Source organism: Bombyx mori, chromosome 12 (genome assembly GCF_030269925.1).
Source record: "Bombyx mori chromosome 12, ASM3026992v2".
Lineage (NCBI taxonomy): Eukaryota > Metazoa > Arthropoda > Insecta > Lepidoptera > Bombycidae > Bombyx > Bombyx mori.
Window position 1 is genome coordinate 3,735,196 of NC_085118.1, and position 14,359 is coordinate 3,749,554.

The 14,359-nt window shown below is 38.5% G+C and overlaps 1 protein-coding gene across 1 annotated transcript in view; it reads left to right on the forward strand.

The window, feature by feature from the left end:
* Window positions 1-614: 614 nt before the first annotated feature.
* Window positions 615-14,359, forward strand: part of LOC101736768 (sodium-dependent nutrient amino acid transporter 1) — a 35,014-nt gene continuing 21,269 nt past the window's right edge. The window contains exon 1 of the mRNA XM_004929391.4: window positions 615-835. Coding sequence (XP_004929448.1) covers window positions 752-835 — 84 coding nt within the window. The 5' untranslated portion in view covers window positions 615-751. The remainder of the gene's footprint in view (window positions 836-14,359) is intronic.

The following is a 14,359-nucleotide window of genomic DNA, read 5'->3' on the forward strand; positions in this document are numbered from 1 at the left end:
AATTCCGTAACGAAAACAACCTAACACCTCTCCGCCTACCATGTAGCTCGCGTTCAACACATTCACACGTTGTGCTTGTGTAGTGTTTGTGAACAATCACGCGGTGTGACGTCGCACTGCATGCACATCATGAAAAGTCTGCCCATCTCTCTCTCGCGCGGTCTAGCTTATGAATGTGAGGGGGACAGTTAATTTTTTGCTTTGTTAATGTTTATAAATATAGCGTGATCTTATTTTATTATTGTTTTAATATTAAATTATTATTGTCTAATTATATTGCATAAGTTGATACGCAATAGTTTTACTGCGGTAGTCGCCAAGTGCCACACGTGCTTTTTTTTTACAAAATTTATATCTGTTTGAGAGCAAAAACAATATAGCTAAGTAAGATTTTCTTCTAATTTTTTTTTTGTTTGATACCCATTAACTATCTAGCTGGTTTTTCTCAGTAACAAGTGAATTACAAAAATGAACTTAGACCATAAAGTATAAGTGATTATTTTCGATTTTTGAAAATTGAACGAACACTAGTTACATAAAACTGCGCTACTTATTCTATCGATAAATGAACACGACAAAACTATTATATTATTATGTCTATCGACACAACAGCTGCTGCACTATTCGTTCACCTTCCTTGACTCGACTTCAGTTTAACGAGTAGAACGCGTGCGCGCGATCGTCTCTTATTTATCTTTTTTTTTACAATATTATTTCGCGGTTTCTCGAAATATAGATAATTAAAATTTATATGGCAGTTGTGACACGACCGTGCGGTGACTTCCGTTGGATACGTAACAGCGCCTGCAGGAAGGGCACATCGCGAAATGGCTGGGTAAAGACATCGTGTTTGTTAATTTTAACATTGACCTTGTTATGTTTACTGCTCGAATCTGTGACTTCTAAGGCTGTTTTGTTAATTTATTATCACGTTTCATTGAAAATTATTTGAACATTTTTAATCAATGAAGATTTATTCAGATTTAATAAACAGTTAATTATAGGTGTTTCAGTGATGAATGCTACCGTGTTTTACGCTATTTTTTTAATAACTCAACTGACAATGACGACACATAAAAACCAAAATACTTCCAATTCATAAAATGTACACTCTTTAAATTCTTAAAACAACATTGAATTGTGGCATTCGGTTTGTTTACGTAACAAACTATTTAGTGTTTTGCTGCTATGTGTGTGTATCCAGCAAACAGAACGTGACTTCTCATATGAAAGAGCTCGATTCTTCTCCATCAAACTATAAAAACTAAATTGTGTGTCGTTATATAAAATAATTCACAGTAAAATGTGAGTTACATGTACCCTTACTTTGTAGGTATATCATACGTAGACGACAATAGATTCCGTCTGGTGGCTAATGATAGAGCACGCATTGCTTGGATACGTAATCGAGTTCAGAGCTCATCTAGAGTTAAGTAGCTATCGGACTTCACTGATATCATAATGTGAGCGTCACTTGCTACTTTGAGACATATGACGTATGACATTTTGTCCGCACGGGTAGGTACCACCGCCCCGCCTATTTCTGCCGTGAAGCAGTAATGCGTTTCGGTTTGAAGGGTGGGGCAGCCGTTGTAACTATACTGAGACCTTAGAACTTACACCTCAAGGTATGTGGCGCATTTACGTTGTAGATGTCTATGGGCTCCAGTAGCCACTTAACACCAGGTGGGCTGTAAGCTCGTCCACACATCTAAGCAATAAAAAAGAGATCGAAGTTTCTCTGGCATAAAGGCTCACCCCTTCAAATCTGAATCCTAGACAATTTTCCGAAAATTAGTTAATGGCGAAGCGAAGTCAGCATTGAAGCCATTCGGGTATACGTGTTAAGTACGTATTTCTTTAAAAAAATTGGTACCTGCGTCCGGAATTTGAATGAGTACACTGAAAGTGAAGGTTTGCCACGAACACAACGGCTGTCGTATGCTTTAGTCCAGGACGACGACCAGCTTATACCAGTTAACCCCCATTTGTGCTAGATCCCACAACGTGAACGCTGTCCTGTCTCCAAATATACGATTGAAGGGTCAGTTGAATTTATACAACCGTCTTGGCCTTTGAACCTCAGAGCAAGATAAGTCCGCCGAAGTCGACAAAATGCCCCTTCAGCCATATTTTCAATTTCCCATTTCAACCTTCTACGCTTTTAAAATGCTTCTAGTATTTTTAGCGTAATAAAATATCAAATGCAAAAGGAAATACCTCATCAAAAACAGTATAAATGTTTAAAAATAGAATCAATTAATGTATAATTACTTCTCGGTTTATTTACATTTTTTTAAGTACGTAACTCTATCACTATAACAATTAATTGTGAAATGAAAAATTTACGTAACCGCTCACTTAGACGTGTTCATGGTAAAGTGCATTAATTATGTCATAAAATTTTATCTAGGTTAAAATTACACTGTATGAAATTTGAAAAAAAAAAATGCAACCGACCACTAATTTCATTATTTAGGTAATTCATTCACTGTTTTTTTTTAGAGTTTATAGAGTTTTCGTTTTTATAGAGTACTAGCTGACCCGGCAAACATTGTTTTGCCATATATAAGATTTCTAGGGAATTTCTAGTGTAGAAAAAAATACTACCTTATTGTAAATGTGTAAGGATGTGCGAAATGAGTGAAAGAGGTATGTAGTGCTGTGAACGATGAGGGAATATATAATAAAAATAACAAAACCTCATTCAACCACATAATATCTAATTATAAAAAAAAAAAATCCAAATAAATAAAAAAATGTTAGGGGTGGGCAACCCTAATCATTTACGGGTATGAAAAATAGATAGTAGCCGATTCTCAGGCTTACTGAATATGCATAAAAAATTTCATGAGAATCGGTCAAGCGGTTTCGGAGGAGTATGGGAACGAACATTGTGACACGAGAATTTTATATATTAGATATTAGTTAAGCTACACGTCTTAAATATGAAATTTTCAAACTTTTTTATTAACAAATATTTAAAAAATATGTACTGGATCGAACTGCGATCCTAAGCCAATCTCTAATCCACTATAACACACACAAAAAAATCATTAAATCAATTCAGCTGCTTAAAAGCAGTTCAGTCATATATAACGCATAGCAGAATTAGGTCTAGACCGAACGCATATAGCACTAGTTTTACGGACGTTTCTTATATATCGTCTTTTTTTTTATTGCTTAGATGGGTGGACGAGCTTATAGCCCACCTGGTGCTTAGTGGTTACTGGAGCCCATAGACATCTACAACGTAAATGCGCCACCCACCTTGAGATATAAGTTTTAAGTTCAAACCGAAACTCATTACTGCTTCACGGCAGAAATAGGCAGGGTGGTGGTATCTACCCGCGGGGACTCACAAGAGGTCCTACCACTGAATTTATCTATCTATCTCTACGGCACCCGTCAAATTGACGGGTGAATAAAAAAACGCATTTTCTTTAAAAAGCCGATTTATTCAAGCTAACTCCAAATTGCACAATATTAGCCTTTACTTTTAAATAAAGTATCAAGAGCTTTAAACGTCCAAGCATTTAGTGGCTTACTGTTTTGGACTTATCAGGATAACAGCTTAAGCAATTAACACGAATTCACTATTTTTAAACATATTAACAGATAAAGAAATAGACTTTTAGAATTTTAACTACATCATCAAGGCTTGATAATAATGTTTTCAAAAGCAAAAACAGGGAAAAACCAACCAAAAAATCTGTTTCGAACATGCTTAGAATACTAATCTTGAAATCAGAACAATAACGTCAAAAGTGCCAATTATTTAAAAATATTAAACTTCCTTACTTCAAGGGCTAGTATGTATTCTTTCCAAGTTAATGCAACATAATTTGAAAACAGCTGACGTGCGGATTCTCAGATCGCATTAAATTGCGGCATTGCTAGGAGCTGTTGTCAGTCCGTACGGGTAGGTACTACCACCCTGCTTATTTTAGACCTGAAGCAGTAATGCGTTTCGGCTTCAAGGGTGGGGCAGCCGTTGTAACTATACTGAGACCTTAGAATTCATGTCTCAAGGTGGGTGGCGGCATTTAGTCTATGGGCTCCCGTAACCACTTAACACCAGGTGGACTGTGAGCTCGTCCACCCATCTATGCAATACATAAAATAGTAGCATACATTATTTTTGGCTTACCTTAGTTGAGAAGTATAATATTATTGCTTTTTCTGCTTCGGCTACGTTCTCCATATCACGTCCAATCCATGAGTATCCAATGAGTCATTAGTAGTTTTGTGAAGTTATCATGGCCTAAATCGTATCGAACGATGCGACTAGGTCGGTATTTAAATTCCGTTGGCAATTACCAATTTTACTAAGGAAATTCCTTTTTAAGTCTGCACCCATGAACGACTGACACATAAAGGAGCATTTACTTTGGATTGGATTGGATTCGATAGATCGGTATGGTCTATTGTAAGCCTGTACCCATCCGCTTTGCTGGGCATTTAAAATTAACATTATTATTTCCCACCCCCACAAAGATTCACATCATTAACGCCCCGCAACTGGTGTAGCGGGGCTAAACTCATAAACATATTAGCCTATACATTAAGTACATGTATTTTCTACATGGATACAAAGTTTCAAGTCAATCGGATGTATGGTTCAGTAGTTATAACGGAACATCCGTAAAAACCGCTGTAGATTATATTAGTATAGACTAGATACTACCTTAAATTTCTCTGTGAGCGGCCGGAGTTTTTGTTGAGGTTCAATGAATGTTTTAAAATTAATTGAGAAGAGATGCCCAAGAAGTAGGGTCTTTTTTATAATAAATAGTATAGTGTAACCATAACGGCTGTTGCACCCTTCAAAATTAGAACGCATGACTGCTTCGAGCAGAGACAGGTAGGGTACTAGTTTTGGATGGTTTATGGAATTATAAATGATCCGTGCAGTACAGACGTGTTAGCGATCTTTCCAAAAACATTCATTTCACCGACAAACCATTTTAAACTCAAGCAACATATGCTCTTGATTACAATTTGCCGTGAAGTGCAGTGCGAGAAAAATAAAATTTATTTAACTTATTTTAAAACCGCTACTATTACAATTTCGACCATAACAGTTTAAGCAGTGACTACAAATTCGCCTGACCTCTTCGTGCACCTTACAACAAAGTCACTAATTGAGCCACGGATCTACAATGAGCGTACTACTCTCACCGAATGGAGGCGGCGTGTCTCAAACGTATGGAGGATCTCAACCAAACCCATCGGTAACTCCTGATTGTGATACTCAAAAAATTACATTTAGAAATAAACGAAGGTCATCTAATAGCAACGATTGTGTCATCGAAAAAATCTTAGATGTGAAGAAACAGATGGCAGAAATGATGTCTCTTATGGCGTCAAGTAGTGTTGCCCAAACTGAGAATATAAACAGATTGTACCAAGATGTCAGTGCTATGAAAGGGCAAGTTGATAAAATATGTAACAATATTGAATCCATCATCATCGAACAGGAAAAATTGAAGGTGGATGTGTCAAACGTGATGACGTCTACCAGTATATTGGGAAATAAAATTGAACTTCTTGAAAAAGAAGTGGAAGGACTTAAGTTTAAATCGTTGCATACACAAGAATCTGCGTCCATGAATCGCGTCAATTATAACAAGATGATTGCCGAATGTCAAGAACGTAGTCAGCGAGCAAAAAATATAATCGTATGCGGTGTCATAGAAGCCACCTCTGAAAATGCTATAGAAAGATTGGAATATGACAGAAAAGAAATAATAAAACTTACTAAAATGGCCTCAAGTAACTGTCCTGAACCTGAAAACATACACCGTCTAGGAAAATATCAACATGACAAAATCCGCCCCATTAAAGCTATTTTTAAATCAGAGGACACTGTTAAAGTTATACTTAGAAACCGAAATAACATGGCAGCTGCTAACGTCAAGATATACAGTGATCAAACTCCACATCAGAGAGAAACCTTAAAAATCCTGAAACAAGAACTTGAAAATCGAATTTCCAATGGCGAAACTAATATTTCTATTAAATATGTAAAAGGAGAACCAGCAATAGTAGAATCCTTACCAAAAAACTCTGCGCCGGCAACAAACAATCTAGTACCAGAATAGGAATTTTACAAATTGAGAACATTTCATACCAGATTACAAACGACTACTCACAAATTGAAACGTTCTACCCATCTCTCAACTTTCTCTACGCCAATGTACGCAGCATTGTTAAGCCGGGAAAGTTTGATGAGCTCAAGTGCGTCCTGAAGTCTATCGATAAGTAGTTAAAAAATGAAACGAAAAAACAACGAAACTAACAACCTGCAAACATTTTACCAATGCCACATCCATGCGAACTAGCTCCTTGTGGCGCCAATATCTACCCGCCACCGAGCGGCCGGCGGCTGGTCGAGGCGATCTGCTGTGGTAATCTACCCTGTTTATACATTTTAAGAAAATAATAATCTTTATAGTTTTTGTTAAATATATTGTCATAGCACCGCATGTTGTTACTATAAAATATTTTTATGTACTGCACGAACTGAATTAATTATAACTATATTCTCATTTAAGTGAATTTATGTAATTCTTTTGAGAATAAAGAATATCTTTAACCCGAATTATATTAGGTCTTCTCACCAGCCAAATTTGGAGAATAATAGGGGCAAAACTAGAAGTGTTTGCTATAAGGTAACTGGGAGCACACTGTTATTGCGCATGAATTAAGGGAACGTAAATCTTCGGGGTGGCAACGCAAGTCTGGTTGTAGTGTTGACTGCGGGAACCCCCCTACTCTGACCGGGTTCTGACCCCGGACGGAGATCGGACGTCGGGTGTAAGAGTGCAGGGGCGTCGTTTACTGCGGTAGGGCCTTAAAAGTCATTGGGCCCGCGGTCTGCTCCCAACATGAGCATATTATCGTCAAATCCCACATATCCCGCGCGCCTAGGCGGGGGGATCTCGTAGGACAGAAAAAAAAACTACCTAAACCTTAGTGGTAGGTTTTCAATTCAAGGCGCATTTACCAGTAGTAAATAAATATGTTTACATTTGTTAAATTTTTATAGTCAGGAGTTATTTCTTAATTTTCCTTATAGGCACACGAGCGTACGCTTCAACGGATGGTGCATGGTTAGGGTCGCTCATAGACATGGCAGCAATACCATGGGCAGAGTCAAGTCGCTGCACACTGTGGAACATTTTAACTCTAACAATATTCCTTTCACGGAACGCTATACAAATCTTTTGACAATGATCAATTCTTGCGATTCCACGACTTAAAACGGTATCTTTGTTTTGCTTTAAAAATATCAAATGTTATGAAAACCTAGAATAACGTCGTCACCAACACGACATACCATTTACGATCAAAACAATGAGTTATTTGTCTTTGTTTACAAAACACATTACGTTAGTGTTACATTTGAAATAGAAGCTTTGATCATTAGTTTTTACAACACACCGGTCGCTTGAACGAAGAATAATGTTGCGAAAGATTATTTTTTGATAAGATAACAGACCACATTTTATATCTAATATATAAACTTCTCGTGTCACAATGTTCGTTCCCATACTCCTCCGAAACCGCTTGACCGATTCTCATGAAATTTTTTATGCATATTTAGTAAGCCTGAGAATCGGCTACTATCTATTTTTCATACCCCTAAGTGATTAGGGTTGTCCACCCCTAACATAGTTTTTTTTATTTGGACATATTTTTTTTTTATAATGAGGTATTATGTGGTTGAATGAGGTTTTGTTATTTTTATTATATATTCCCTCATCGTTCACAGCACTACATACCTCTTTCACTCATTTACCACATCCTTACATACTTACAATAAGTTAGTTTTTTTTTCTACACTAGAAATTCCCTAGAAATCTTATATATGGCAAAACAATGTTTGCCGGGTCAGCTAGTGTTAATGTAATATTGGCTTCCTCTATTAAAATTTTTGTAGTGGTCGGCAGAATTAGATCACACTGTCAATCAACACCGCGCTTGGCAGACTAAATAAGACTTGTCACGTCTATGTGTGTCCAAGTCATTAAAAAATGCTGGAAAGAAAGATATGGAATGGTGTACGAATCGATTTCCAAAACATCTGTACGAGACGACTTTTAGGAAAGAAAATTACTATAAAGAAGTTTTTTTTTATTGCTTTGATTTGTTGGACGAGCTCACAGCCCACCTGGTGTTACTGGCTCACAGCTCACCTGGTGTTAGTGGTTACTGGAGCCATCTATAACGCAAATGCGCCACCCACCTTGAGATAATATAAGTTATAAGGTCTTAGTACAGTTACAACGGCTGCCCCACCCTTCAAACCGAAACGCATTACTTCTTCACGCCAAAAATAATATACAAGTATAGCTACAGGGCAAAAATAAACAGGGTGGTGGGACCTACCCGGGCGGACTCACAAGTGGTCCTACCACTAGTAAAATGAATGAAAGAAAGAAGGATTAGAAGCGGCATAACGAATGAGTAATTTCAAAGGTCTGATTTTAACTTCTATACCAATTCTTGTTGTACCTATATAATCTATATAGGCAATCCGCAAGATTATCTCCATTAGTAGTAGTATTAGTACCATTACAGTTTTTAATGAACTGCTTAGAAGAATAAATTAGCGCCTTTCTACTTAAGTTTCCGTGTCCCGTTATTTTTTTCCTTCCTATTATTTATAGTTGGTAGCCTAATGGGCTATTTCAAATACGCTCACGGCCTCAACCTGAGAGAATTTTCGGACACTGGCCCTAGCAGGAGTAGTGCTTCTCCTCACTACGCAGAAATCCGCCGCTGCCGAGCAGGGGGTCGGGACCGCTTCCCATCCGTAATCCGCCCCCCCCCCTAAGACTTTCAGGCTCCACCCACTTTGTGCGGGGAGGCACCCAGGCTTGGGACGTCATGTGGGGATCCTGTGATTTTCTCCTGTAAAAAACAAAGTCAGGATCAGGGCTTCGCAGAATCTACCACTGTATTGGAATCGCGTCACACTGAGAATATCCAGCGAGAAACTCAGTGGGCTAATTCCTGAATAGTTCTTTCTTAAAGTGACTACGTACACTTAAAAAAGAAATAATCGTGATAAAATGAGCAAGTTTAGACAAGACCATTACTGATTCTTCGTAAAGACGCGACAAAGATTGCGTGCAGCACGCGGTCCATTAGAGCATTACTTTCGATTTCCTACGAAACACGCAGCACATGCGTAGTTTACACATGCATCCGATATGTGTACCTGACAGCTTAGTTATCAATCATGTGTATCGATGAATACATTGTGAGTGTCTTGGTAAAAGCTGGTGTGAAACGTATTGCGTTATTTGGCTGATTTCCGACGCAACCTTTTCCGTTTTTTTACTACCTATGCTGATAGCCTTGAGAGGCTATTTCAGCTTCGCTTTGAAGTGTAGGTGAGCTCGCGAGCTCAAACCGGGGTATTGCTAGCACTGGCCCTAGGAAGAGCAGTGCTTCGCATAATCTACCACCGGATCGGAAAAGCGACTCTACGCGTGTCTATGGGTTAATTTACTAGTCGAGCCCTTCGTCGCTAGCGACGGGTTCGGCAAGCACGGTGACCGGTGCTTGACGTACCTAAAAGCACCGTTGATGGATCGGGAGGATCCGTGATGACGTGTTTTGGGCGACGTCGACTGTTTACCATTCGGTCCACAGGATCGCGTATGAGTCTTTTCCGGTGAATTCATTTGTTTTTAATTGAAACATTTTCAGAGTATTCGAATAAGTACAAGAGCATTGCGTGCCAGATGCTAGCGAAGCCCACGAAGTGCAATCCAGTCGTACTAATTAGACTCAGCCGCAGTCACACTATATTGGAATAAAACATAATTTCCAACTAAAACGATATCTTTGTGATAAAAAATGTGTTCGGTTTATCAGAAGATATTAAGGTCGCTTCAGCCACCTTGAACTAATAGTGTTGCGATTTTCCCAACACTTTTCATTTTTAACCCTAAAATTAGCAAATTTTATCTTACTTCTAGATGCTAGATGCTAGATGCTAGACCGGTTGCCATAGTATACCTGGCGTTAAGTGGTTACTAGATCATAAACATCACAAAATGAAGACCACCACTAATCTTAAGGCTCAAGTTAGGAGTAAAACTCGTTGTCCCACTCTCAAATCCGAACACACGACGGTTCTGGGTCAATGTGCTAATGCTAGTACAGACTTGTAAGGTCCAAGAAACTACGCCCCAACCACCAGTAAATATCAGTTAACAATCGGTGCTGTCCTTTCCACTTGTGAATTCTTTGGTCGAGTGTTACGATATCTAGGTGAAAGAAATAAAGAAATAGGGTGGTGCTATTATGGACTTAAGGTACGTCGGTCTACTAGGCAAGGGGTGGGGCCACGATTCTGGTTGTAGTGTTGACCGCGGGGACCCCCTTATTCTGAACGGATTCTGACTCCAATCGGAGATCAGACGTCGGGTGTAAGAGTGCAGGGGAGTCGTTTAGTGCGGTAGGGCTCTAAAAATATCCTTGGGCCCGCGATCTGCTCCCAAAATCTGCAGATCGTCAAGTGCCAAATACTCCGCGCGCCTAAAAAAAACCTCGGTCTACTCGGCAGGGTTAACATGAAAAAAATTGAGAGCACTATGTTATTGAAATGGTATTAAAAAATATATAAAGTTAATTATTTTATGTTAGGAAGGAAGGTTTGAAACGTTAAATAATTAATATTTAATGGTTTGTTTTAGGAAGCAACCTTAGTGTTTTTGGTCATTAGGGTCAATGATCGTTTGACACACGTTCGTAATAAGCATTTGTAAATAGGAAACAGCAGTAATTACCTTAATAATTTTAACACGAAAAACTGTGCCGTTACAGCTCATTTATTTAAAAATTCAACAGCTTAAATCAGACATGATAGGATCGGGGTGGCGCCGCGTGTCTTGTTGTAGTGTTGACCGCGGGAACCCCCCTACTCTGTCGGGTGTAAGAGTGCAGGGGAGTCGTTTAGTGGGTAGGCCCTAAAATCCTTGGGCCCGCGATCTGCTCTCAACACCTGCAGATCGTTGAGTCTCACATACCCCCGCGCCCCCTAGGCGCGGAGACCTCGTAGGAGGTTCAGCCCCCGGCCGGAAAAAAAAAGAAAAAAAAAGACGATAGGATAAGTTAAAAAAGCGTAAAAATCAGTTAGGATTTTTCTGGAAATATATCATACTTCAAAAGAAACATTGCTACAGATTTTGAATATTATTATTACAATACTCGTCTCGAATGGGACTGGGATAAGTAAAACATCACTTTTATAGTCAGAGTCGGAACCGCTAATCAAATAAGACGATTGAGAAAGAGAAAAAATAAAACTAAACGAGCACAGATTTCAAACTAATTGATTTTTACATAAGGTCCAATTTTGTAACTAATCAAGCTACTACTACTAAATTTGATTACTGATCGCTTTCATTTGAGTTCAGAGTAATTACAGTTCATGTGTCTGATACGGTCGTGATCTTCCCGCGTGGTTTGAGTCACTGGGCATATTCGAGACTTCAGATCTCTTAGCAAGTCGAACTACCACTTCCATCAAGATGGATTGAAATATCTAATGGAGGGACTCTCCGGGTCAAACGGGACTCACAGAGGGTCAAAGCTCATTATTCTACGTTTAATAATCTACCAAGCTTAATTACTCACTTCTTCCTTCTAAGATAAACTCCCCCTAATTGTTACTGACCTTTTTTTTTATTGCTTAGAAGGGCGGACGAGCTCACAGCCCGCCTGGTGTTAAGTAGTTACTGGAGCCCATAGACATCTACGACATAAATGCGCCACCCACCTTGAGATATAAGCTCTAAGGTCTCGAGTACCTATATAGTTACAACGGCTGCCCCACCCGTAAAATCGAAACGCATTACTGCTTCACGGCAGAAACAGGCAGGGTGGTGGTACCTACCCTTGTGGACTCACAAGAGGTCCTACCACCAGTAATTACGCAAATTATAGTTTTGCGGGTTTTTGATATTTATTACACGATGTTATTCCTTTGCCGTGGAAGTCAATCGTGTAAATTTGTTGAGTACGTATTTCATTAGAAAAATTGGTACCCGTCAGAGATTCGAACACCGGTGCATCGCTCAACACGAATAATACACCGGACGTCTTATCCTTTAGGCCACGACGACTTGTCCTGAGGGCAATGGCTTGTTTTTCTACAAACGTGTTGTAAAGAAAGAGTCTCTCGGTTGATTCACGACTCTCTAGTTTTACTCAGTTATCTGCCTTCAAAATTGATATAGAACTGTCAAGCATTTTTAGTGATAGTCGTCATTCATTTTAATTCTACAATAAACTTTGGTATTGATAAGAACTCGTTTGTGAGAATTTGCAATTTATTGCGACACACGATAATTCAATGTAAATAGGCCAACTAACTCAATAATGATAATCGAAGCGAAAGAAAATCATTGAAGCGTATCACCGAAATATTTTTAACGCAACAAAAAAACCATTTAACTCAGCGTATTCAAAGTGAATTTTTCTTTTGATTACATTCCATATACAAAACAGTTAAAAACGAATTTAAATAGTAAATACAGATACATAATTATCGGAATAAATATTATGTATACAAGAATTCGTTTTGTCAAAATAATATTTAGAAAATATTTTTTATAGAACACTCCCTATCATTGAATTTAATAAACCTTTAATACTATTGACAGACGATTCACAATGAAAAATATTTATTAATAAAATAATCAATTAAAAAACAATTATATATCCAGTAAATATCGGTTCAGTGTTCAAGAAATTTAGTCGAAACTGGAAGACTTTGCAGCAGCCATAGGTAAGATGATGGTGCTCACTCGTGTGGACTTTCAATGCGCACTATCAACAATACCTAATGCTAGTGAAATATGTTACAATAAGTCATCGCCACCTAGAACCTTTGCTTGTTTGTTTGAACGCGCTAATCTCAGGAACTGCTGGTCCGATTTGAAAAATTATTTCAGTGTTAGATAGCCCATTTATTGAGGAAGGCTATATGCTATATAACATCACGGTAAGACCGTAATCACGGTAAGTGCACCAATAAAGAATGCTTCAAAATGTTTTCACTTTCTACGTTAATTAATGGAGTGGGGGGTTAAATTTAGCGTTATGCCAAAGTTACAATTCCACGCGGACGGAGTCGCGGGCAAAAGCTAGTCGTAGAATAAAATTCAAATCACTATTAATAAGTTCTGATTTGAAGTGTGAGACAGTAGTTATATTATACAATTGAGGCTTTGAATCCATGTATCAAGGTCAGAGGTGACATTCAGGTGGTTTTGTGTAAAAAAAAACAGTGCTTAAACCAAAAAAAGGTTTAGAAGTTGGTTTCACAACCTATAATAACAAAAAATCCACTACAGACGAGACCAAATCCTTGTCTTAAACGAAATGGCGTGAATTGGCATACGAACTCATCGTACTGTTACGCGCTGGGGCTCGGGATAAATAAGAATTCCACCAAAGTACAACTAAAAACTGTATTCAACACTTAGAACACTTTACAAACACTTTCAAATTCTCAATTCGCTTCTTTCGCTTCGCTTCAGGTGATCCGTTCGCTACAACGCTTTTATAGCCGATACCTCATTCCTAGAATTATCGAGAATATTCCACACATCTCTAGTATTGGGTTCCCACTATCTGACAATAGATGGCGTTGTACTTCTCGACCGTTCTAGGTGCTACTAGATTCTTTGATATTCGTTCGACTATTCGGCGATAGATGGCGTTACTCTTACCGGCGTAACAGTACTGAGTAATTACTACTGGAGTCCACATGAATTGAATTAATCTCGTCTTTGGCTACTCGGAGAGTATCTTAGACTGTTGAATAAAGGTGGTTCGGATCTGGTCAAAGCAACGTATAGAGTTGCGCTGCCACTAAAATTTTCCTCTCACTTTGCCAGTAATCACCGATTTCTCAAGATTATCTTCGTCTTTTCCTGGAATATGTCCTAAGTAATCAAGGAATTTCTTGAGGTAAACGCTAAAAAGCCTAGTTTTTATTTTGAGCTTCGTGAGTACCTATGCGTTAGTCCGATATGCACTCCGTATCGGACATACCAATGTCATGCACTAAAAACTAATCCGCAAATGTGCTCAATAAATGCGATTAAAATATAAATAAATCTATTACATTATTGTACTTACATTATTGTATTTACTGGTGGTAGGTCCTCTTGTGAGTCCGCACGGGTAGGTACCACCTTCCTGCATATTTCTGCCGTGAAGCAGTAATGCGTTTCGGTTTGAAGGGTGGGGCAGCCGTTGTAACCATACTGAGACCTTAAAACTCATATCTTAAGGTGGGTGGCGCATTTACGTTGTAGATGTCTATGGG